Below are 25000 nucleotides of genomic sequence, written 5' to 3' on the forward strand. Positions count from 1 at the left end.
TTCTCTCTATTTGACTCTTGCAGGATTTCCCCTCCCAGATGGTACCTTGTGTTCAGCCTCCTGCTCCCTTCGCCTAATTTCATCACCTTACACTTTCCTGAGTTGAACTTTAGCAGCCATTTTCTAGAACATTCCTCCAGTCCTCCAGGTCATCCTGTAGTCTCTGTCTATCTTCATCTATGCCACTGTAGTGTGTGGTCTATCTTACTGGTATAAGACCGTATCAACGTCTATTCCTATCAGTATCTGGTATATTATGAACATGTCACTCTCCTCCCCCCCCCTCTCTCTCCCTCTCTCTCTCTCTCTCTCTCTCTCTCTCTCTCTCTCTCTCCTAGGAGAGAGAGAGAGGTCCCCATATCCCAGCTCCTTGTCCTCATATCCCAGCTCCTTGTCCCCATATCCCACGTCCTTATCCTCATATTCCAGCTCCTTGTCCCCATATCCCACGTCCTTGTCCTCATATTCCAGCTTCTTGTCCCCCCATATCCCAGCTCCTTGTCCTCATATCCCAGCTCCTTGTCCCCATATCCCACGTCCTTGTCCTCATATCCCAGCTCCTTGTCCTCATATCCCAGCTCCTTGTCCTCATATCCCAGCTCCTTGTCCTCATATCCCAGCTCCTTGTCCTCATATCCCAGCTCCTTGTCCTCATATTCCAGCTTCTTGTCCCCCATATCCCAGTTCCTTGTATTCATATCCCAGCTCCTTGTCCCCATATCCCACGTCCTTGTCCTCATATCCCAGCTCCTTATCCCCATATCCCACGTCCTTGTCCTCATATCCCAGCTCCTTGTCCTCATATCCCACGTCCTTGTCCTCATATCCCAGCTCCTTGTCCTCATATCCCAGCTCCTTGTCCTCATATCCCAGCTCCTTGTCCTCATACCCCAGCTCCTTGTCCTCATATCCCAGCTCCTTGTCCTCATATCCCAGCTCCTTGTCCCCCATATCCCAGCTCCTTGTCCTCATATCCCAGCTCCTTGTCCTCATATCCCAGTTCCTTGTCCTCATATCCCAGCTCCTTGTCCTCATATCCCAGCTCCTTGTCCTCATATCCCACGTCCTTGTCATCGTATCCCAGCTTCTTGTCCTCATATCCCAGCTCCTTGTCCCCCATATCCCAGCTCCTTGTCCCCCATATCCCAGCTCCTTGTCCTCATATCCCAGCTCCTTGTCCTCATATCCCAGCTCCTTGTCCCCATATCCTAGCTCCTTGTCCCTCATATCCCAGCTCCATGTCCTCATATCCCAGCTCCTTGTCATCGTATCCCAGCTCCTTGTCCTCATATCCCAGCTTCTTGTCCCCCATATCCCAGCTCCTTGTCCTCATATCCCAGCTCCTTGTCCCCATATCCCACGTCCTTGTCCTCATATCCCAGCTCCTTATCCCCATATCCCACGTCCTTGTCCTCATATCCCAGCTCCTTGTCCTCATATCCCACGTCCTTGTCCTCATATCCCAGCTCCTTGTCCTCATATCCCAGCTCCTTGTCCTCATACCCCAGCTCCTTGTCCTCATATCCCAGCTCCTTGTCCTCATATCCCAGCTCCTTGTCCCCCATATCCCAGCTCCTTGTCCTCATATCCCAGCTCCTTGTCCTCATATCCCAGCTCCTTGTCCTCATATCCCAGCTCCTTGTCCTCATATCCCACGTCCTTGTCATCGTATCCCAGCTCCTTGTCCTCATATCCCAGCTCCTTGTCCCCCATATCCCAGCTCCTTGTCCTCATATACCAGCTCCTTGTCCTCATATCCCACGTCCTTGTCATCGTATCCCTGCTCCTTGTCCTCATATCCCAGCTCCTTGTACTCATATCCCAGCTCCTTGTCCTCATATCCCAGCTCCTTGTCCTCATATCCCAGCTCCTTGTCCTCATATCCCAGCTCCTTGTCCTCATATCCCAGCTCCTTGTCCTCATATCCCAGCTCCTTGTCCTCATATCCCAGCTCCTTGTCCCCCATATCCCAGCTCCTTGTATTCATATCCCAGCTCCTTGTATTCATATCCCAGCTCCTTGTCCTCATATCCCAGCTCCTTGTCCTCATATCCCAGCTCCTTGCCCCCCATATCCCAGCTCCTTGTCCTCATATCCCAGCTCCTTGTCCTCATATCCCAGCTCCTTGTCCTCATATCCCAGCTCCTTGTCCCCATATCCCAGCTCCTTGTCCCCATATCCTAGCTCCTTGTCCTCATATCCCAGCTCCTTGTCCTCATATCCCAGCTCCTTGTCCTCATATCCCAGCTCCTTGTCCTCATATCCCAGCTCCTTGTCCTCATATCCCAGCTCCTTGTCCTCATATCCCAGCTCCTTGTCCTCATATCCCAGCTCCTTGTCCTCATATCCCAGCTCCTTGTCCTCATATCCCAGCTCCTTGTCCTCATATCCCAGCTCCTTGTCCTCATATCCCAGCTCCTTGTCCTCATATCCCAGCTCCTTGTCCTCATATCCCAGCTCCTTGTCCTCATATCCCAGCTCCTTGTCCTCATATCCCAGCTCCTTGTCCCCCATATCCCAGCTCCTTGTCCTCATATCCCAGCTCCTTGTCCTCATATCCCAGCTCCTTGTCCTCATATCCCAGCTCCTTGTCCTCATATCCCAGCTCCTTGTCCTCATATCCCAGCTCCTTGTCCCCATATCCAAGCTCCTTGTCCCTCATATCCCAGCTCCATGTCCTCATATCCCAGCTCCTTGTCATCGTATCCCAGCTCCTTGTCCTCGTATCCCAGCTCCTTGTCCACTTATCCCAGCTCCTTGTCCTCTTATCCCAGCTCCTTGTCCCCCGTATCCCAGCTCCTTGTCCTCATATCCCAGCTCCTTGTCCCCATATCCTAGCTCCTTGTCCTCATATCCTACCTCCTTGACCCCTTATTCCAGCACCTAGCCAGCGTCCACCCTGCTCTGATGTCTGGGGGGTACTGAGGCGTCGATATTCATGCGCGCCAATCATGACCCTGTTTCGATGACGTCAGATGCCTAGCTACCCTCTGATTGGCTGATGAACCGTCTTCAGTTTGAAACCTGATAATTGCGCTTCTTTTCATCGATGCGTTAAAACTCCAATTCTCCAGGGCCAAGACTCGAACCCAGACCAAATGGGTGACGGGGACGGGTGTGACCACTACGTCAAAAGCAGGATGTACTAAGTAAACAAAGACTCACGTTCAGTTCGAAGGCTCCGACGCCGATGCCAGCCGCAGCGCCAGACCCAGCTAGGCCTATGAAGTGTTCCGAGCCTATATTGCTGGCGAACAGTGAGGCGCCCACCTGTAAACACACATCAGCTGTTATTACCCACAGTAAACACACATCAGCTGTTATTACCCGCAGTAAACACACATCAGCTGTTATTACCCACAGTAAACACACATCAGCTGTTATTACCTCACAGTAAACACACATCAGCTGTTATTACCCACAGTAAACACACATCAGCTGTTATTACCCACAGTAAACACACATCAGCTGTTATTACCTCACAGTAAACACACATCAGCTGTTATTACCCGCAGTAAACACACATCAGCTGTTATTACCCGCAGTAAACACACATCAGCTGTTATTACCCGCAGTAAACACACATCAGCTGATATTACCCGCAGTAAACACACATCAGCTGATATTACCTCACAGTAAACACACATCAGCTGTTATTACCCGCAGTAAACACACATCAGCTGTTATTACCCGCAGTAAACACACATCAGCTGATATTACCTCACAGTAAACACACATCAGCTGTTATTACCCGCAGTAAACACACATCAGCTGTTATTACCGCACAGTAAACACACATCAGCTGTTATTACCCGCAGTAAACACACATCAGCTGATATTACCCGCAGTAAACACACATCAGCTGATATTACCTCACAGTAAACACACATCAGCTGTTATTACCCACAGTAAACACACATCAGCTGTTATTACCCGCAGTAAACACACATCAGCTGTTATTACCCGCAGTAAACACACATCAGCTGATATTACCCGCAGTAAACACACATCAGCTGTTATTACCCGCAGTAAACACACATCAGCTGTACTGACTAACACAATGATTCCATAGCAATAGAGGAACAGGACACCATTGCAATGGTGCCCTGATCCGCGCCTTTAACCTGCAGACATGTTCTTCAGTTGAGTCTTCACTCTGCTGATGTTCTGCTTGTTCCTGCTGATGCAGACAGCAGAGGTCAGCTACACATCTTGCTGACTGCGGTACTCACAGGCACACACACAACAGCCTGGTGGGTCAGGGAGTTATTGCAAGAATTTATTTTAAGTGCCACTTGAATATATCCACTTTTGTTCATGCATTTTTTTCTAATGCTCGCTGGGAGGGTGTTGAACAGCTGTGGAGCTCTGGTGTTCAGTGTTCTCTGATTGTGGCTATGGCACCTCTGCTCTTCACTGGAGCTCTGGTGTTCAGTGTTCTCTGATTGTGTTTATGGCACCTCTACTCTTCACTGGACCTTTGGTGTTCAGTGTTCTCTGATTGTGACTATGGCACCTCTACTCTTCACTGGACCTCTGGTGTTCAGTGTTCTCTGATTGTGCCTATGGCACCTCTACTCTTCACTGGACCTCTGGTGTTCAGTGTTCTCTGATTGTGGCTATGGCACCTCTACTCTTCACTGGACCTCTGGTGTTCAGTGTTCTCTGATTGTGCCTATGGCACCTCTGCTCTTCACTGGACCTTTGGTGTTCAGTGTTCTCTGATTGTGCCTATGGCACCTCTGCTCTTCACTGGACCTTTGGTGTTCAGTGTTCTCTGATTGTGGCTATGGCACCTCTACTCTTCACTCGACCTCTGGTGTTCAGTGTTCTCTGATTGTGGCTATGGCACCTCTACTCTTCACTCGACCTCTGGTGTTCAGTGTTCTCTGATTGTGGCTATGGCACCTCTACTCTTCACTGGACCTCTGATGTTCAGTGTTCTCTGATTGTGTCTATGGCACCTCTACTCTTCACTGGACCTCTGATGTTCAGTGTTCTCTGATTGTGCCTATGGCACCTCTACTCTTCACTGGACCTCTGGTGTTCAGTGTTCTCTGATTGTGCCTGTGGCACCTCTACTCTTCACTCGACCTCTGGTGTTCAGTGTTCTCTGATTGTGGCTATGGCACCTCTACTCTTCACTGGACCTCTGATGTTCAGTGTTCTCTGTGTCTATGGCACCTCTACTCTTCACTGGACCTCTGGTGTTCAGTGTTCTCTGATTGTGGCTATGGCACCTCTACTCTTCACTGGACCTCTGGTGTTCAGTGTTCTCTGATTGTGCCTATGGCACCTCTGCTCTTCACTGGACTTCTGATGTTTATACAGTGTTCTCTGATTCTGACTATGGCACCTCTACTCTTCACTGGACCTCTGGTGTTCAGTGTTCTCTGATTGTGCCTATGGCACCTGTACTCTTCACTGGACCTCTGATGTTCAGTGTTCTCTGATTGTGCCTATGGCACCTCTACTCTTCACTGGTTCTATTCTGCATTTGATAACTTTCTCGTCTCCTTTCCAGAGAGTGATTGTTCCCTGTGTCCTGTACCCTGTGTCATGTACCCCGTGTCCTGTACCCCGTGTCCTGTACCCCGTGTCCTGTACCCCGTGTCCTGTACCCCGTGTCCTGTACCCCGTGTCCAGTACCCTGTGTCCTGTACCCCGTGTCCTGTACCCCGTGTCCTGTACCCCTGTGTCCTGTACCCCTGTGTCCTGCACCCTGTGTCCTGTACCCCTGTGTCCTGTACCCCTGTGTCCTGTACCCTGTGTCCTGTACCCTGTGACCTGTACCCTGTGTCCTGTACCCTGTGTCCTGTACCCTGTGTCCTGTACCCTGTGTCATGTACCCTGTGTCCTGTACCCTGTATCCTGTACCCTGTGTCCTGTACCCTGTGTCCTGTACCCCGTGTCCTGTACCCCTGTGTCCTGTACCCCGTGTCCTGTACCCCGTGTCCTGTACCCCGTGTCCTGTACCCCGTGTCCTGTACCCTGTGTCCAGTACCCCTGTGTCCTGTACCCTGTGTCCTGTACCCTGTGTCCAGTACCCTGTGTCCTGTACCCTGTGTCCTGTACCTTGTGTCCTGTACCCTGCGTCCTGTACCCTGCGTCCTGTACCCCTGTGTCCTGTACCCTGTGTCCTGTACCCTGTGTCCTGTACCCCGTGTCCTGTACCCCGTGTCCTGTACCCTGTGTCCTGTACCCCTGTGTCCTGTACCCCTGTGTCCTGTACCCCTGTGTCCTGTACCCCTGTGTCCTGTACCCTGTGTCCTGTACCCTGTGTCCTGTACCCTGTGTCCTGTACCCTGTGTCCTGTACCCCTGTGTCCTGTACCCTGTGTCCTGTACCGTGTGTCCTGTACCCCGTGTCCTGTACCCCGTGTCCTGTACCCTGTGTCCTGTACCCCTGTGTCCTGTACCCTGTGTCCTGTACCCTGTGTCCTGTACCCTGTGTCCTGTACCCTGCGTCCTGTACCCTGCGTCCTGTACCCCTGCGTCCTGTACCCCTGCGTCCTGTACCCTGTGTCCTGTACCCTGTGTCCTGTACCCCTGCGTCCTGTACCCCTGCGTCCTGTACCCCTGTGTCCTGTACCCTGTACCCTGTGTCCTGTACCCTGCGTCCTGTACCCTGCGTCCTGTACCCTGCGTCCTGTACCCTGTGTCCTGTACCCTGTGTCCTGTACCCTGTGTCCTGTACCCTGTGTCCTGTACCCTGTGTCCTGTACCCTGCGTCCTGTACCCTGTGTCCTGTACCCTGCGTCCTGTACCCTGCGTCCTGTACCCTGCGTCCTGTACCCTGTGTCCTGTACCCTGTGTCCTGTACCCTGTGTCCTGTACTCCTGTGCCCTGGGGTACAGTGGTACAAGGACTGTGCCCTGGGGTACAAAGACTGTGCCCTGGGGTACAGTGGTACAAGGACTGTGCCCTGGGGTACAGTGGTACAAGGACTGTGCCCTGGGGTACAGTAGTACAAGGACTGTACCCAGGGGTAAAGTGGTACAAGGACTGTACCCTGGGGTACAGTGGTACAAGGACTGTGCCCTGGGGTACAGAGCAGTAGTACAAGGACTGTGCCGTGGGGTACAGTGGTACAAGGTCTGTGCCCTGGGGTACAGTGGTACAAGGACTGTACCCTGGGGTACAGTGGTACAAGGACTGTGCCCAGTGGTACAAAGACTGTGCCCTGGGGTACAGTGGTACAAGGACTGTGCCCTGGGGTACAGTGGTACAAGTACTGTGCCTTTGGTACAAAGACTGTGCCCTGAGGTACAATGGTACAAGGACTGTGCCCTGGGGTACAGTGGTACAAGGACTGTGCCCTGGGGTATAGTGGTACAAGGACTGTACCCTGGGGTACAGTGGTACAAGGACTGTACCCTGGTGTACAGTGGTACAAGGACTGTGCCCTGGGGTACAGAGCAGTAGTACAAGGACTGTGCCCTGGGGTTCAGTGGTACAAGGTCTGTGCCCTGGGGTAGAGTGGTACAAGGACTGTACCCTGGGGTACAGTGGTACAAGGACTGTGCCCTGGGGTACAGTGGTGCCAAGACTGTACCCTGGGGTACAGTTGTACCAGGACTGTGCCCTGGGGTACAGTGGTACAAAAACTGTGCCCTGGGGTACAGTGGTACCAAGACTGTGCCCTGGGGTACAGTGGTACAAGGACTGTGCCCTGGGGTACAGAGCAGTGGTACGAGGACTGTACCCTGGGGTACAGTGGTACAAGGACTGTGCACTGGGGTACAGTGGTACAAGGACTGTGCCCTGGGGTACAGTGGTACAAGGACTGTGACCTGGGGTACAGAACAGTGGTACAAGGACTGTGCCCTGGGGTACAGTGATACAAGGACTGTGCCCTGGGGTACAGAGCAGTGGTACAAGGACTGTGCCCTGGGGTACAGTGGTACAAGGTCTGTGCCCTGGGGTACAGTGGTACAAGGACTGTACCCTAGGGTACAGTGGTACAAGGACTGTGCCCTGGGGTACAGTGGTGCCAGGACTGTACCCTGGGGTACAGTGGTACCAAGGACTGTGCCCTGGGGTACAATGGTACAAGGACTGTGCCCTGGGGTACAGTGGTACCAGTACTGTGCCCTGAGGTACAGTGGTACAAGGACTGTGCCCTGGGGTACAGAGCAGTGGTACAAGGACTGTGCCCTGGGGTACAGTGGTACAAGGACTGTGCCCTGGGGTACAGTGGTACAAGGACTGTGCCCTGGGGTACAGAGCAGTGGTACTAGGACTGTACCCTGGGGTACAGTGGTACAAGGACTGTGCACTGGGGTACAGTAGTACAAGGACTGTGCCCTGGGGTACAGTGGTACAAGGACTGTGCCCTGGGGTACAGTGGTACAAGGACTGTGCCCTGGGGTACAGTGGTACAAGGACTGTGCCCAGGGGTACAGAGCAGTGGTACAAGGACTGTGCCCTGGAGGTACAGTGGTACAAGGACTGTGCCCTGGGGTACAGTGGTACAAGGACTGTGCCCAGGGGTACAGAGCAGTGGTACAAGGACTGTACCCTGGGGTACAGTAGTATAAGGACTGTGCCCTGGGGTACAGTGGTACAAGGACTGTGCCCTGGGGTACAGTGGTACAAGGACTGTACCCTGGGGTACAGTGGTACAAGGACTGTGCCCTGGGGTACAGAGCAGTGGTACAAGGACTGTGCCCTGGGATACAGTGGTACAAGGACTGTGCCCTGGGGTACAGAGCAGTGGTACAAGGACTGTGCCCTGGAATACAGCGGTACAAGGACTGTGCCCTGGGGTACAGAGCAGTGGTACAAGGACTGTGCCCTGGGATACAGTGGTATAAGGTCTGTGCCCTGGGGTACAGTGGTACAAGGACTGTGCCCTCGGGTACAGAGCAGTGGTACAAGGACTGTGCCCTGGGGTACAGAGCAGTGGTACAAGGACTGTGCCCTGGGATAAAGTGGTACAAGGACTGTGTCCTGGGGTACAGACCAGTGGTACAAGGACTGTGCCCTGGGATACAGTGGTACAAGGTCTGTGCCTGGTTGATACCTGGTTGGTTGGTGCCCTGGGGTACAGTGGTACAAGGACTGTGCCCTGGGGTACAGTGGTACAAGGACTGTACCCTGGGGTACAGTGGTACAAGGACTGTGCCCTGGGATACAGTGGTACCAGAACTGTGCCCTGGGGTACAGTGGTACAAGGACTGTGCCCTGGGGTACAGTGGTACCAGGACTGTGCCCTGGGGTACAGTGGTACAAGGACTGTGACCTGGGGTACAGAGCAGTGGTACAACGACTGTGCCCTTGGGTACAGAGCAGTGGTACAAGGACTGTGCCCTGGGGTACAGAGCAGTGGTACAAGGACTGTGCCCTGGGGTACAGAGCAGTGGTACGAGTACTGTGCCCTAGGGTACAGTGGTACAAGGACTGTGCCCTGGGGTACAGTGGTACAAGGACTGTGCCCTGGGGTACAGTGGTACGAGTACTGTGCCCTAGGGTACAGTGGTACAAGGACTGTGCCCTGGGGTACAGTGGTACAAGGACTGTGCCCTGGGGTACAGTGGTACAAGGACTATGCCCTGGGGTACAGTGGTACAAGGACTATGCCCAGGGCTACAGTGGTACAAGGACTGTGCCCTGGGGTACAGAGCAGTGGTACAAGGACTGTGCCCTGGAGTACAGTGGTACAAGGACTGTGCCCTGGGGTACAGTGGTACAAGGACTGTGCCCAGGGGTACAGAGCAGTGGTACAAGGACTGTGCCCTGGGGGTACAGTGGTACAAGGACTGTGCCCTGGGGTACAGTGGTACAAGGACTGTGCCCAGGGGTAAAGAGCAGTGGTACAAGGACTGTACCCTGGGGTACAGTAGTATAAGGACTGTGCCCTGGGGTACAGTGGTACAAGGACTGTGCCCTGGGGTACAGTGGTACAAGGACTCTACCCTGGGGTACAGTGGTACAAGGACTGTGCCCTGGGGTACAGAGCAGTGGTACAAGGACTGTGCCCTGGGATACAGTGGTACAAGGACTGTGCCCTGGGGTACAGAGCAATGGTACAAGGACTGTGCCCTAGGATACAGCGGTACAAGGACTGTGCCCTGGGGTACAGAGCAGTGGTACAAGGACTGTGCCCTGGGATACAGTGGTACAAGGTCTGTGCCCTGGGGTACAGTGGTACAAGGACTGTGCCCTCGGGTACAGAGCAGTGGTACAAGGACTGTGCCCTGGGGTACAGAGCAGTGGTACAAGGACTGTGCCCTGGGATAAAGTGGTACAAGGACTGTGTCCTGGGGTACAGAGCAGTGGTACAAGGACTGTGCCCTGGGATAAAGTGGTACAAGGACTGTGTCCTGGGGTACAGAGCAGTGGTACAAGGTCTGTGCCTGGTTGATACCTGGTTGGTTGGTGCCCTGGGGTACAGTGGTACAAGGACTGTGCCCTGGGGTACAGTGGTACAAGGACTGTGCCCTGGGGTACAGTGGTACAAGGACTGTACCCTGGGGTACAGTGGTACAAGGACTGTGCCCTGGGGTACAGTGGTACCAGAACTGTGCCCTGGGGTACAGTGGTACAAGGACTGTGACCTGGGGTACAGAGCAGTGGTACAAGGACTGTGCCCTGGGGTACAGAGCAGTGGTACAAGGACTGTGCCCTGGGGTACAGAGCAGTGGTACAAGGACTGTGCCCTGGGGTACAGAGCAGTGGTACGAGTACTGTGCCCTAGGGTACAGTGGTACAAGGACTGTGCCCTGGGGTACAGTGGTACAAGGACTGTGCCCTGGGGTACAGTGGTACGAGTACTGTGCCCTAGGGTACAGTGGTACAAGGACTGTGCCCTGGGGTACAGTGGTACAAGGACTGTGCCCTGGGGTACAGTGGTACAAGGACTATGCCCTGGGGTACAGTGGTACAAGGACTATGCCCAGGGCTACAGTGGTACAAGGACTGTGCCCTGGGGTACAGAGCAGTGGTACAAGGACTGTGCCCTGGGGTACAGTGGTACAAGGACTGTGCCCTGGGGAACAGTGGTACAAGGAGTGTGCCCTAGGGTACAGTGGTAAAAGGACTGTGCCCTGGGGTACAGGTTACAAGGACTGTACCCTGGGGTACAGTGGTACAAGGACTGTGCCCTGGAGTACAGTGGTACAAGGACTGTGCCCTGGGGTACAGTGTTACAAGGACTGTGCCCTGGGGTACAGTGGTACAAGGACTGTGACCTGGGGTAGAGTGGTACAAGGACTGTGCCCTTGGGTACAGTGGTACAAAAACTGTGCCCTGGGGTACAATGGTACAAGAACTGTGCCCTGGGGTACAGTGGTGCAAGGACTGTGCCCTGGGGTACAGAGCAGTGGTACAAGGACTGTACCCTGGGGTACAGTGGTTCAAGGACGGTGCCCTGGGGTACAGTTTTACAAGGACTGTGCCCTGGGGTACAGTGGTACAAGGACTGTGCCCTGGGGTACAGTGGTGCCAGGACTGTGCCCTGGGGTACAGTGGTACAAGAACTGTGCTCTGGGGTACAGTGGTGCCAGGACTGTGCCCTGGGGTACAGTGGTACAAGGACTGTGCCCTGGGGTACACTGGTACAAGGACTATGCCCTGGGGTACAGTGGTACATGGACTGTGCCCTGGGGTACAGTGATACAAGGACTGTGCCCAAGGGTACAGGGCAGTGGTAAGAGGACTGTGCCCTGGGGTACAGTGGTACAAGGACTGTGCCCTGGGGTACAGTGGTGCCAGGACTGTGCCCTGGGTTACAGTGGTACAAGAACTGTGCCCTGGGGTACAGTGGTACAAGGACTGTTCCCTGGGGTACAGTGGTGCCAGGACTGTGCCCTGGGGTACAGTGGTACAAGGACTGTGCCCAGGGGTACAGTGGTACAAGGACTGTGCCCTGGGGTACAGTGGTACAAGGACTGTGCCCTGGAGTACAGCGGTACAAGGACTGTGCCCTGGGGTACAGTGGTACAAGGACTGTGCCCAGGGGTACAGTGGTACAAGGACTGTGCCCTGGGGTACAGTGGTACAAGGACTGTGCCCAGGGGTACAGTGGTACAAGGACTGTGCCCAGGGGTACAGTGGTACAAGGACTGTGCCCAGTGGTACGAGTACTGTGCCCTGGGGTACAGTGGTACAAGGACTGTTCCCTGGGGTACAGTGGTACAAGGACTGTGCCCTGGGGTACAGTGGTACAAGGACTGTGCCCTGGGGTACAGTGGTACAAGGACTGTGCCCTGGGGTACAGTGGTACAAGAACTGTGCCCTGGGGTACAGTGGTGCCAGGACTGTTCCCTGGGGTACAGTGGTACAAGGACTGTGCCCAGGGGTACAGTGGTACAAGGACTGTTCCCTGGGGTACAGTGGTACAAGGACTGTGCCCAGGGGTACAGTGGTACAAGGACTGTTCCCTGGGGTACAGTGGTACAAGGACTGTGCCCTGGGGCACAGTGGTACAAGGACTGTGCCCTGGGGTACAGTGGTACAAGGACTGTGCCCTGGGGTACAGTGGTACAAGGACTGTGCCCTGGGGTACAGTGGTGCCAGGACTGTTCCCTGGGGTACAGTGGTACAAGGACTGTGCCCTGGGGTACAGTGGTACAAGGACTGTTCCCTGGGGTACAGTGGTACAAGGACTGTGCCCTGGGGCACAGTGGTACAAGGACTGTGCCCTGGGGTACAGTGGTACAAGGACTGTGCCCTGGGGTACAGTGGTACAAGGACTGTGCCCTGGGGTACAGTGGTGCCAGGACTGTTCCCTGGGGTACAGTGGTACAAGGACTGTGCCCAGGGGTACAGTGGTACAAGGACTGTTCCCTGGGGTACAGTGGTACAAGGACTGTGCCCAGGGGTACAGTGGTACAAGGACTGTTCCCTGGGGTACAGTGGTACAAGGACTGTGCCCTGGGGCACAGTGGTACAAGGACTGTGCCCTGGGGTACAGTGGTACAAGGACTGTGCCCTGGGGTACAGTGGTACAAGGACTGTGCCCTGGGGTACAGTGGTGCCAGGACTGTTCCCTGGGGTACAGTGGTACAAGGACTGTGCCCAGGGGTACAGTGGTACAAGGACTGTTCCCTGGGGTACAGTGGTACAAGGACTGTGCCCTGGGGTACAGTGGTGCCAGGACTGTTCCCTGGGGTACAGTGGTGCCAGGACTGTTCCCTGGGGTACAGTGGTACAAGGACTGTTCCCTGGGGTACAGTGGTACAAGGACTGTGCCCAGGGGTACAGTGGTACAAGGACTGTTCCCTGGGGTACAGTGGTACAAGGACTGTTCCCTGGGGTACAGTGGTACAAGGACTGTGCCCTGGGGTACAGTGGTACAAGGACTGTGCCCAGGGGTACAGTGGTACAAGGACTGTGCCCTGGGGTACAGTGGTACAAGGACTGTGCCCTGGGGTACAGTGGTACAAGGACTGTGCCCAGGGGTACAGTGGTACAAGGACTGTGCCCAGGGGTACAGTGGTACAAGGACTGTGCCCTGGGGTACAGTGGTACAAGGACTGTGCCCAGGGGTACAGTGGTACAAGGACTGTGCCCAGGGGTACAGTGGTACAAGGACTGTGCCCTGGGGTACAGTGGTACAAGGACTGTTCCCTGGGGTACAGTGGTACAAGGACTGTTCCCTGGGGTACAGTGGTACAAGGACTGTTCCCTGGGGTACAGTGGTACAAGGACTGTGCCCTGGGGTACAGTGGTGCCAGGACTGTTCCCTGGGGTACAGTGGTACAAGGACTGTGCCCTGGGGTACAGTGGTGCCAGGACTGTTCCCTGGGGTACAGTGGTACAAGGACTGTGCCCTGGGGTACAGTGGTGCCAGGACTGTGCCCTGGGGTACAGTGGTACAAGGACTGTGCCCTGGGGTACAGTGGTGCCAGGACTGTTCCCTGGGGTACAGTGGTGCCAGGACTGTGCCCTGGGGTACAGTGGTGCCAGGACTGTGCCCTGGGGTACAGTGGTGCCAGGACTGTTCCCTGGGGTACAGTGGTGCCAGGACTGTGCCCTGGGGTACAGTGGTGCCAGGACTGTGCCCTGGGGTACAGTGGTGCCAGGACTGTGCCCTGGGGTACAGTGGTGCCAGGACTGTGCCCTGGGGTACAGTGGTGCCAGGACTGTTCCCTGGGGTACAGTGGTGCCAGGACTGTGCCCTGGGGTACAGTGGTGCCAGGACTGTGCCCTGGGGTACAGTGGTACAAGGACTGTGCCCTGGGGTACAGTGGTGCCAGGACTGTGCCCTGGGGTACAGTGGTACAAGGACTGTGCCCTGGGGTACAGTGGTGCCAGGACTGTGCCCTGGGGTACAGTGGTACAAGGACTGTGCCCTGGGGTACAGTGGTGCCAGGACTGTTCCCTGGGGTACAGTGGTGCCAGGACTGTGCCCTGGGGTACAGTGGTGCCAGGACTGTGCCCTGGGGTACAGTGGTGCCAGGACTGTTCCCTGGGGTACAGTGGTGCCAGGACTGTGCCCTGGGGTACAGTGGTGCCAGGACTGTGCCCTGGGGTACAGTGGTGCCAGGACTGTGCCCTGGGGTACAGTGGTGCCAGGACTGTGCCCTGGGGTACAGTGGTGCCAGGACTGTTCCCTGGGGTACAGTGGTGCCAGGACTGTGCCCTGGGGTACAGTGGTGCCAGGACTGTGCCCTGGGGTACAGTGGTACAAGGACTGTGCCCTGGGGTACAGTGGTGCCAGGACTGTGCCCTGGGGTACAGTGGTACAAGGACTGTGCCCTGGGGTACAGTGGTGCCAGCACCCACCCGCACCCACCCACCACGGCCACCCACCACCCACCAAGGCCACCCACCACCCACCAAGACCACCCACCACCCACCAAGACCACCCACCACCCACCAAGGCCACCCACCACCCACCAAGGCCACCCACCACCCACCAAGGCCACCCACCACCCACCAAGACCACCCACCAAGACCACCCACCACCCACCAAGGCCACCCACCACCCACCAAGACCACCCACCACCCACCAAGGCCACCCACCACCCACCAAGACCACCCACCACCCACCAAGACCATCCACCACCTACCAAGACCACCCACCACCCACCAAGGCCACCCACCAAGACCACCAAGGCCACCCACCAAGACCACCCACCACCCACCAAGACCACCCACCACCCACCAAGACCACCCACCACCCACCAAGGCCACCCACCACCCACCAAGACCACCCACCACCCACCAAGACCACCCACCAAACACCAAGACCACCCACCGCCCACCAAGACCACCACCACCCACCAAGGCCACCCACCACCCACCAAGGCCACCCACCAAGACCACCCACCACCCACCAAGGCCACCCACCACCCACCAAGGCCACCCACCACCCACCAAGGCCACCCACCACCCACCAAGGCCACCCACCAAGACCAACCACCACCCACCAAGACCACCCACCACCCACCAAGACCACCCACCAAGACCACCCACCAAGACCACCACCACCCACCAAGGCCACCCACCACCCACCAAGGCCACCCACCAAGGCCACCCACCAAGACCACCCACCAAGACCACCACCACCCACCAAGGCCACCCACCAAGACCACCCACCAAGACCACCCACCACCCACCAAGGCCACCCACCAAGGCCACCCACCACCCACCAAGACCACCCACCAAGACCACCCACCAAGGCCACCCACCACCCACCAAGACCACCCACATCCCACCAAGACCACCACCACCCACCAAGGCCACCCACCAAGACCACCCACCACGGCCACCCACCACCCACCAAGACCACCCACCACCCACCAAGGCCACCCACCACCCACCAAGACCACCCACCACCCACTAAGGCCACCCACCACCCACCAAGGCCACCCACCACCCACCAAGACCTCCCACCACCCACCAAGACCACCCACCACCCACCAAGGCCACCCACCACCCAGAAAGACCACCCACCACCCACCAAGACCACCCACCACCCACCAAGGCCACCCACCACCCACCAAGACCACCACCACCCACCAAGACCACCCACCACCCACCAAGACCACCCACCACCCACCAAGGCCACCCACCACCCACCAAGACCACCCACCACCCACCAAGACCACCCACCACCCACCAAGACCACCCACCACCCACCAAGGCCACCCACCACCCACCAAGGCCACCCACCACCCACCAAGACCACCCACCACCCACCAAGACCACCACCACCCACCACCCACCAAGGCCACCCACCAAGACCACCCACCACCCACCAAGGCCACCCACCAAGACCACCCACCACCCACCAAGGCCACCACCACCCACCAAGACCACCCACCACCCACCAAGACCACCCACCACCCACCAAGACCACCACCACCCACCAAGGCCACGCACCACCCACCAAGACCACCCACCACCCACCAAGACCACCACCACCCACCAAGACCACCACCACCCACCAAGACCACCACCACCCACCAAGGCCACCCACCACCCACCAAGACCACCCACCAAGGACACCCACCACGACCACCCACCAAGACCACCCACCACCCACCAAGGACACCCACCACCCACCAAGACCACCCACCACCCACCAAGGCCACCCACCACCCACCAAGGCCACCCACCACCCAGAAAGACCACCCACCACCCACCAAGACCACCCACCAAGACCACCCACCACCCACCAAGACCACCACCACCCACCAAGACCACCCACCACCCACCAAGACCACCACCACCCACCAAGACCACTCACCACCCACCAAGACCACCCACCACCCACCATGGCCACCCACAACCCACCAAGGCCACCCACCAAGACCACCAAGGCCACCCAAACACCCACCAAGGCCACCCACCACCCACCAAGACCACCCACCAAGGCCACCCACCACCCACTAAGGCCACCCACCACCCACCACGACCACCACCACCCACCAAGGCCACCCACCGCCCACCAAGACCACCACCACCCACCAAGGCCACCCACCACCCACCAAGGCCACCCACCAAGACCACCCACCAAGGCCACCCACCACCCACCAAGACCACCCACATCCCCCCAAGACCACCACCACCCACCAAGGCCACCCACCACCAAGGCCACCCACCCCCCACCAAGACCAACACCACCCACCAAGACCACCCACCACCCACCAAGGCCACCCACCAAGGCCACCCACCAAGACCACCCACCAAGGCCACCCACCAAGACCACCCACCAAGGCCACCCACCACCCACCAAGACCACCCACATCCCACCAAGACCACCACCACCCACCAAGGCCACCCACCACCAAGGCCACCCACCCCCCACCAAGACTAACACCACCCACCAAGACCACCCACCACCCACCAAGGCCACCCACCAAGGCCACCCACCAAGACCACCCACCACCCACCAAGGCCACCCACCACCCACCAAGGCCACCCACCACGGCCACCCACCACCCACCAAGACCACCCACCACCCACCAAGACCACCCACCACCCACCAAGGCCACCCACCACCCACCAAGACCACCCACCACCCACCAAGGCCACCCACCACCCACCAAGACCACCCACCACCAAGACCACCCACCACCCACCAAGACCACCCACCACCCACCAAGGCCACCCACCAAGACAACCAAGGCCACCCACCAAGACCACCCACCACCCACCAAGACCACCCACCACCCACCAAGACCACCCACCACCCACCAAGACCACCCACCACCCACCAAGGCCACCCACCACCCACCAAGACCACCCACCACCCACCAAGACCACCCACCAAACACCAAGACCACCCACCGCCCACCAAGACCACCACCACCCACCAAGGCCACCCACCACCCACCAAGGCCACCCACCAAGACCACCCACCACCCACCAAGACCACCCACCACCCACCAAGACCACCCACCACCCACCAAGGCCACCCACCACCCACCAAGGCCACCCACCACCCACCAAGGCCACCCACCACCCACCAAGGCCACCCACCAAGACCAACCACCACCCACCAAGACCACCCACCACCCACCAAGACCACCCACCAAGACCACCCACCAAGACCACCACCACCCACCAAGGCCACCCACCACCCACCAAGGCCACCCACCAAGGCCACCCACCAAGACCACCCACCAAGACCACCACCACCCACCAAGGCCACCCACCAAGACCACCCACCAAGACCACCCACCACCCACCAAGGCCACCCACCAAGGCCACCCACCACCCACCAAGACCACCCACCATGACCACCCACCAAGGCCACCCACCACCCACCAAGACCACCCACATCCCACCAAGACCACCACCACCCACCAAGGCCACCCACCAAGACCACCCACCACCCACCAAGGCCACCCACCACCCACCAAGACCACCCACCACCCACCAAGGCCACCCATAACCCACCAAGACCACCCACCACCCACTAAGGCCACCCACCACCCACCAAGGCCACCCACCACCCACCAAGACCTCCCACCACCCACCAAGACCACCCACCACCCACCAAGACCACCCACCACCCACCAAGGCCACCCACCACCCAGAAAGACCACCCACCACCCACCAAGACCACCCACCACCCACCAAGGCCACCCACCACCCACCAAGACCACCACCACCCACCAAGACCACCCACCACCCACCAAGACCACCCACCACCCACCAAGGCCACCCACCACCCACCAAGACCACCCACCACGACCACCCACCACCCACCAAGGCCACCCACCACCCACCAAGGCCACCCACCACCCACCAAGACCACCCACCACCCACCAAGACCACCACCACCCACCACCCACCAAGGCCACCCACCAAGACCACCCACCACCCACCAAGGCCACCCACCAAGACCACCCACCACCCACCAAGGCCACCACCACCCACCAAGACCACCCACCACCCACCAAGACTACCCACCACCCACCAAGACCACCACCACCCACCAAGGCCACCCACCACCCACCAAGACCACCACCACCCACCAAGACCACCCACCACCCACCAAGACCACCACCACCCACCAAGACCACCACCACCCACCAAGACCACCACCACCCACCAAGGCCACCCACCACCCACCAAGACCACCCACCAAGGACACCCACCACGACCACCCACCAAGACCACCCACCACCCACCAAGGCCACCCACCACCCACCAAGACCACCCACCACCCACCAAGGCCACCCACCACCCACCAAGGCCACCCACCACCCAGAAAGACCACCCACCACCCACCAATGCCACCCACCACCCACCAAGACCACCCACCACGACCACCCACCACCCACCAAGACCACCACCACCCACCAAGACCACCCACCACCCACCAAGACCACCACCACTCACCAAGACCACTCACCACCCACCAAGGCCACCCACCACCCACCATGGCCACCCACAACCCACCAAGGCCACCCACCAAGACCACCAAGGCCACCCAAACACCCACCAAGGCCACCCACCACCCACCAAGACCACCCACCAAGGCCACCCACCACCCACCAAGGCCACCCACCACCCACCACGACCACCACCACCCACCAAGGCCACCCACCGCCCACCAAGACCACCACCACCCACCAAGGCCACCCACCACCCACCAAGGCCACCCACCAAGACCACCCACCAAGGCCACCCACCACCCACCAAGACCACCCACATCCCACCAAGACCACCACCACCCACCAAGGCCACCCACCACCAAGGCCACCCACCCCCCACCAAGACCAACACCACCCACCAAGACCACCCACCACCCACCAAGGCCACCCACCAAGGCCACCCACCAAGACCACCCACCAAGGCCACCCACCAAGACCACCCACCAAGGCCACCCACCACCCACCAAGACCACCCACATCCCACCAAGACCACCACCACCCACCAAGGCCACCCACCACCAAGGCCACCCACCCCCCACCAAGACCAACACCACCCACCAAGACCACCCACCACCCACCAAGGCCACCCACCAAGGCCACCCACCAAGGCCACCCACCAAGACCACCCACCACCCACCAAGGCCACCCACCAAGGCCACCCACCAAGACCACCCACCACCCACCAAGGCCACCCACCACGACCACCACCACCCACCAAGGCCACCCACCACCCACCAAGACCACCCACCAAGACCACCCACCACCCCCCAAGGCCACCCACCAAGGCCACCCACCACCCACCAAGGCCACCCACCACCCACCAAGGCCACCCACCACCCACCAAGACCACCCACCAAGGCCACCCACCACCCACCAAGACCACCACCACCCTCCAAGGCCACCCACCACCAAGACCACCCACCACCCACCAAGAACACCCACCACCCACCAAGACCACCCACCAAGACCACCACCACCCACCAAGACCACCCACCACCCACCAAGGCCACCCACCACCCACCGCCCACCAAGGCCACCCACCACCCACCAAGACCACCCACCACCCCCCAAGGCCACCCACCAAGGCCACCCACCACCCACCAAGGCCACCCACCACCCACCAAGGCCACCCACCACCCACCAAGACCACCCACCAAGACCACCCACCACCCACCAAGGCCACCCACCACCCACCAAGGCCACCCACCAAGGCCACCCACCACCCACCAAGACCACCACCACCCACCAAGGCCACCCACCACCCACCATGACCACCACCACCCACCAAGGTCACCCACCACCCACCAAGGCCACCCACCACCCACCAAGACGACCACCACCCACCAAGACCACCACCACCCACCAAAATCCACCCACCAAGGCCACCCACCACCAAGGCCACCCACCACCCACCAAGACCACCCACCAAGGCCACCCACCACCCACCGCCCACCAAGACCACCCACCAAGACCACCACCACCCACCAAGGCCACCCACCAAGACCACCCACCACCCCCCAAGGCCACCCACCACCCACCAAGGCCACCCACCGCCCACCAAGGCCACCACCACCCACCAAGGCCACCCACCACCCACCAAGGCCACCCACCAAGACCACCACCACCCACCAAGGCCACCCACCACCCACCAAGGCCACCCACCAAGACCACCCACCACCCACAAAGGCCACCCACCACCCACCAAGGCCACCCACCACCCACCAAGGCCACCCACCACCCACCAAGGCCACCCACCACCCACCAAGACCACCCACCAAGACCACCACCACCCACCAAGACCACCACCACCCACCAAGGCCACCCACCATGGCCACCCACCAAGGCCACCCACCAAGACCACCCACCACCCACCAAGGCCACCCACCACCCACCAAGGCCACCCACCACCCACCAAGACCACCCACCACCCACCAAGACCACCCACCACCCACCAAGACCACCACCACCCACCAAGGCCACCACCACCCACCAAGGCCACCCACCATGGCCACCCACCAAGGCCACCCACCAAGACCACCCACCACCCACCAAGGCCACTCACCAAGGCCACCCACCGCCCACCAAGGCCACCCACCAAGGCCACCCACCACCTACCAAGACCACCACCACCCACCAAGACCACCCACCACCCACCAAGACCACCACCACCCACCAAGACCACCACCACCCACCAAGGCCACCCACCGCCCACCAAGACCACCCACAGCCCACCAAGGCCACCCACCACCCACCAACGCCACCCACCACCCACCAAGACCCCTCACCACCCACCAAGGCCACCCACCGCCCACCACGGCCACCCACCACGGCCACTCACCACCCACCAAGGCCACTCACCACCCACCAAGGCCACCCACCACCCACCAAGGCCCCCCACCGCCCACCAAGGCCACCCACCACCCACCAAGGCCACCCACCGCCCACCAAGGCCACCCACCACCCACCAAGGCCACCCACCACCCACCAAGGCCACCCACCACGGCCACCCACCACAAACCAAGGCCACCCACCACCCACCACGGCCACCCACCACAAACCAAGGCCACCCACCACCCACCACGGCCACCCACCACCCACCAAGGCCACCCACCACCCACCAAGGCCACCCACCACCCACCAAGGCCACCCACCACCCACCATGGCCACCCACCACCCACTAAGGCCACCCACCGCCCACCACGGCCACTCACCACCCACCAAGGCAACCCACCACCCAGCAAGGCCACCCACCAAGGCCACCCACCGCCCACCACGGCCACTCACCACCCACCAAGGCCACCCACCGCCCACCACGGCCACTCACCACCCACCAAGGCCACCCACCACCCACCAAGGCCACCCACCACCCACCACGGCCACCCACCACCCACCAAGGCCACCCACCACCCACCACGGCCACCCACCACCCACCAAGGCCACCCACCGCCCACCACGGCCACCCACCACGGCCACTCACCACCCACCAAGGCCACCCACCGCCCACCAAGGCCACCCACCACCCACCAAGGCCACCCACCACGGCCACCCACCACCCACCAAGGCCACCCACCACCCACCAAGGCCACCCACCACCCACCAAGGCCACCCACCAAGGCCACCCACCACCCACCAAGGCCACCCACCGCCCACCAAGGCCACCCACCACCCACCAAGGCCACCCACCAAGGCCACCCACCACCCACCAAGGCCACCCACCACCCACCAAGGCCACCCACCACCCACCAAGGCCACCCACCACGGCCACCCACCACGGCCACTCACCACCCACCAAGGCCACCCACCGCCCACCAAGCCCACCCACCACCCACCAAGGCCACCCACCGCCCACCAAGACCACCCACCGCCCACCACGGCCACCCACCACGGCCACTCACCACCCACCAAGGCCACCCACCACCCACCAAGACCACCCACCGCCCACCAAGGCCACCCACCGCCCACCAAGGCCACCCACCGCCCACCAAGGCCACCCACCAAGGCCACCCACCGCCCATCAAGGCCACCCACCGCCCACCAAGGCCACCCACCGCCCACCAAGGCCACCCACCACCCACCAAGGCCACCCACCGCCCACCAAGGCCACCCACCGCCCACCAAGGCCACCCACCGCCCACCAAGGCCACCCACCGCCCACCAAGGCCACCCACCGCCCACCAAGGCCACCCACCGCCCACCAAGACCACCCACCGCCCACCACGGCCACCCACCACGGCCACTCACCACCCACCAAGGCCACCCACCACCCACCAAGACCACCCACCGCCCACCAAGGCCACCCACCACCCACCAAGGCCACCCACCACCCACCAAGGCCACCCACCGCCCACCAAGGCCACGCACCACCCACCAAGGCCACCCACCACCCACCAAGGCCACCCACCGCCCACCAAGACCACCCACCGCCCACCAAGGCCACCCACCACCCACCAAGACCACCCACCAAGGCCACCCACCACCCACCAAGGCCACCCACCGCCCACCAAGCCCACCCACCGCCCACCAAGGCCACCCACCACCCACCAAGGCCACCCACCACCCACCAAGGCCACCCACCACCCACATACCACTGCTCCTGGCCTAGTGCCGAGTGACACAAGTGACCAAATACCTGCCCATTACCCGTGTATGATCTCCAGAGTCTTCCTATCGTAGCGTAACCTGGAATTGGTCGTTCCTGGTGAGAGTGTGGTCATTAAGGTCGTTGTTAGCCTGCAGGTTAAGACGTTAACGAACTGGTTGGACAATTACGACCACAATAACACCTGTACATGATTGAAAATATTCAACAGGTGTAAACCCAATAGGTGACACACATATATACGTTTATTTTTATATGTGCTAGGTGCCTAGCCTAAGCCTAATTTGATGAGTTTTGTAAATGGGTAAGCCTAGGTAAGCCTAAATAAGCCTGGGTAAGCCTGGGTAAGCCTGGGTAAGCCTGGGTAAGCCTGGGTAGGCCTGGGTAAGCCTGGGTAAGCCTGGGTAAGACTGGGTAGGCCTGGGTAAGCCTGGGTAAGCCTGGGTAGGCCTGGGTAGGCCTGGGTAAGCCTGGGTAAGCCTGGGTAAGACTGGGTAAGCCTGGGTAAGCCTGGGTAAGCCAGGGAAGACTGGGTTAGTGTCAGAAGCATTTGTTTACAAGTCTAGTACGCTCGTCGCCCACCAGATGGCGCGCAGGGCGCCCTCAACCTCCCTTAACAAAATCAATAGATTTAATTCACTGAGAAACTTATGGATAGAAAGGGGGGGTGTATCTGGTGTGTGGGGGGGGGGCAGGGGTAGTGGGATGCAAGAGGCCAACAGCAACAGTCAGGACACTCACCGGGAGCCACCACACCACCCGGCCCGCCAGGAAGTATCCGGCAACTGTCCCACGATTTGGCCGACACATCGACTGTCGGACAGAAAGAAAAAATATTGTCAGTTACTTTATTTTATAATATTTTCTTTACCAATAAAGACAAAATAACCCACCATAACTGTTAATAAAGACTGCCTATTTCCGCCGGCACCGGGGATCGAACTCGGAACTTTAGGTTTACGAATCCCGAACGCTGTCTACTCAGCCGTCAGGCTGGGGGAGGTTTTTGTTGAAACTGCAATGGTTTCATACACAAGGGCTTGACGGCTGAGTGGACAGCACTCCGTATTCGTAGTCCTAGGATTCCTAGAAGCGGAAACAAATGGGTAGTTTCTTTCACCCTGATGGGTCTGTTCACCTAGCATTAAATACGTACCTGGGAGTTGGACAGCTGCCACGGGCTGCTTCCTGGGGGTGGAGGCCCCCAGGAAGCAGCAGAGAGAGAGAGAGAGAGAAAAAAAAATATGCACTCCCTTGAACATTATATTGTATAATGTTCTATAATGACTGATTTTCGCCCTCCTGGGCTCAGGTATGATGAACTCTGTAACTATTGGAACACTTGATGATATATTGGACTTGTACCCAAGATTGACCATATAATGCATCTGTTATACAATGTATTGTACCTATACAATACGTAATGCATCTGTTATACAATGTATTGTACCTATAACCTGAGCTTGTAAATGCCTCTTAATCACCTTCAGTGGTTAAGTGTTTAAGAACATAGTAATTTCTATAGCAGCTATCTCACCCTGAGAGACATGTATGTATGTGTATGT

At 58.9% G+C, this 25000-nt stretch overlaps 1 protein-coding gene across 1 annotated transcript in view; it reads right to left on the reverse strand.

Annotated features, from left to right (window-relative positions):
- LOC123754088 (sodium/mannose cotransporter SLC5A10) overlaps positions 1 to 25000 on the reverse strand; it is a 233970-nt gene that overhangs the window by 146455 nt on the left and 62515 nt on the right. The window contains exons 2-3 of the mRNA XM_045736248.2: positions 24177 to 24248; positions 3166 to 3270 (exon numbers count right to left, since the gene is read on the reverse strand). Of these exons, the coding sequence (XP_045592204.1) occupies positions 3166 to 3270; positions 24177 to 24248 (177 nt within the window). The remainder of the gene's footprint in view (positions 1 to 3165; positions 3271 to 24176; positions 24249 to 25000) is intronic.

The sequence above is a fragment of the Procambarus clarkii genome, chromosome 6 (assembly GCF_040958095.1).
Source record: "Procambarus clarkii isolate CNS0578487 chromosome 6, FALCON_Pclarkii_2.0, whole genome shotgun sequence".
NCBI classification, from domain to species: domain Eukaryota; kingdom Metazoa; phylum Arthropoda; class Malacostraca; order Decapoda; family Cambaridae; genus Procambarus; species Procambarus clarkii.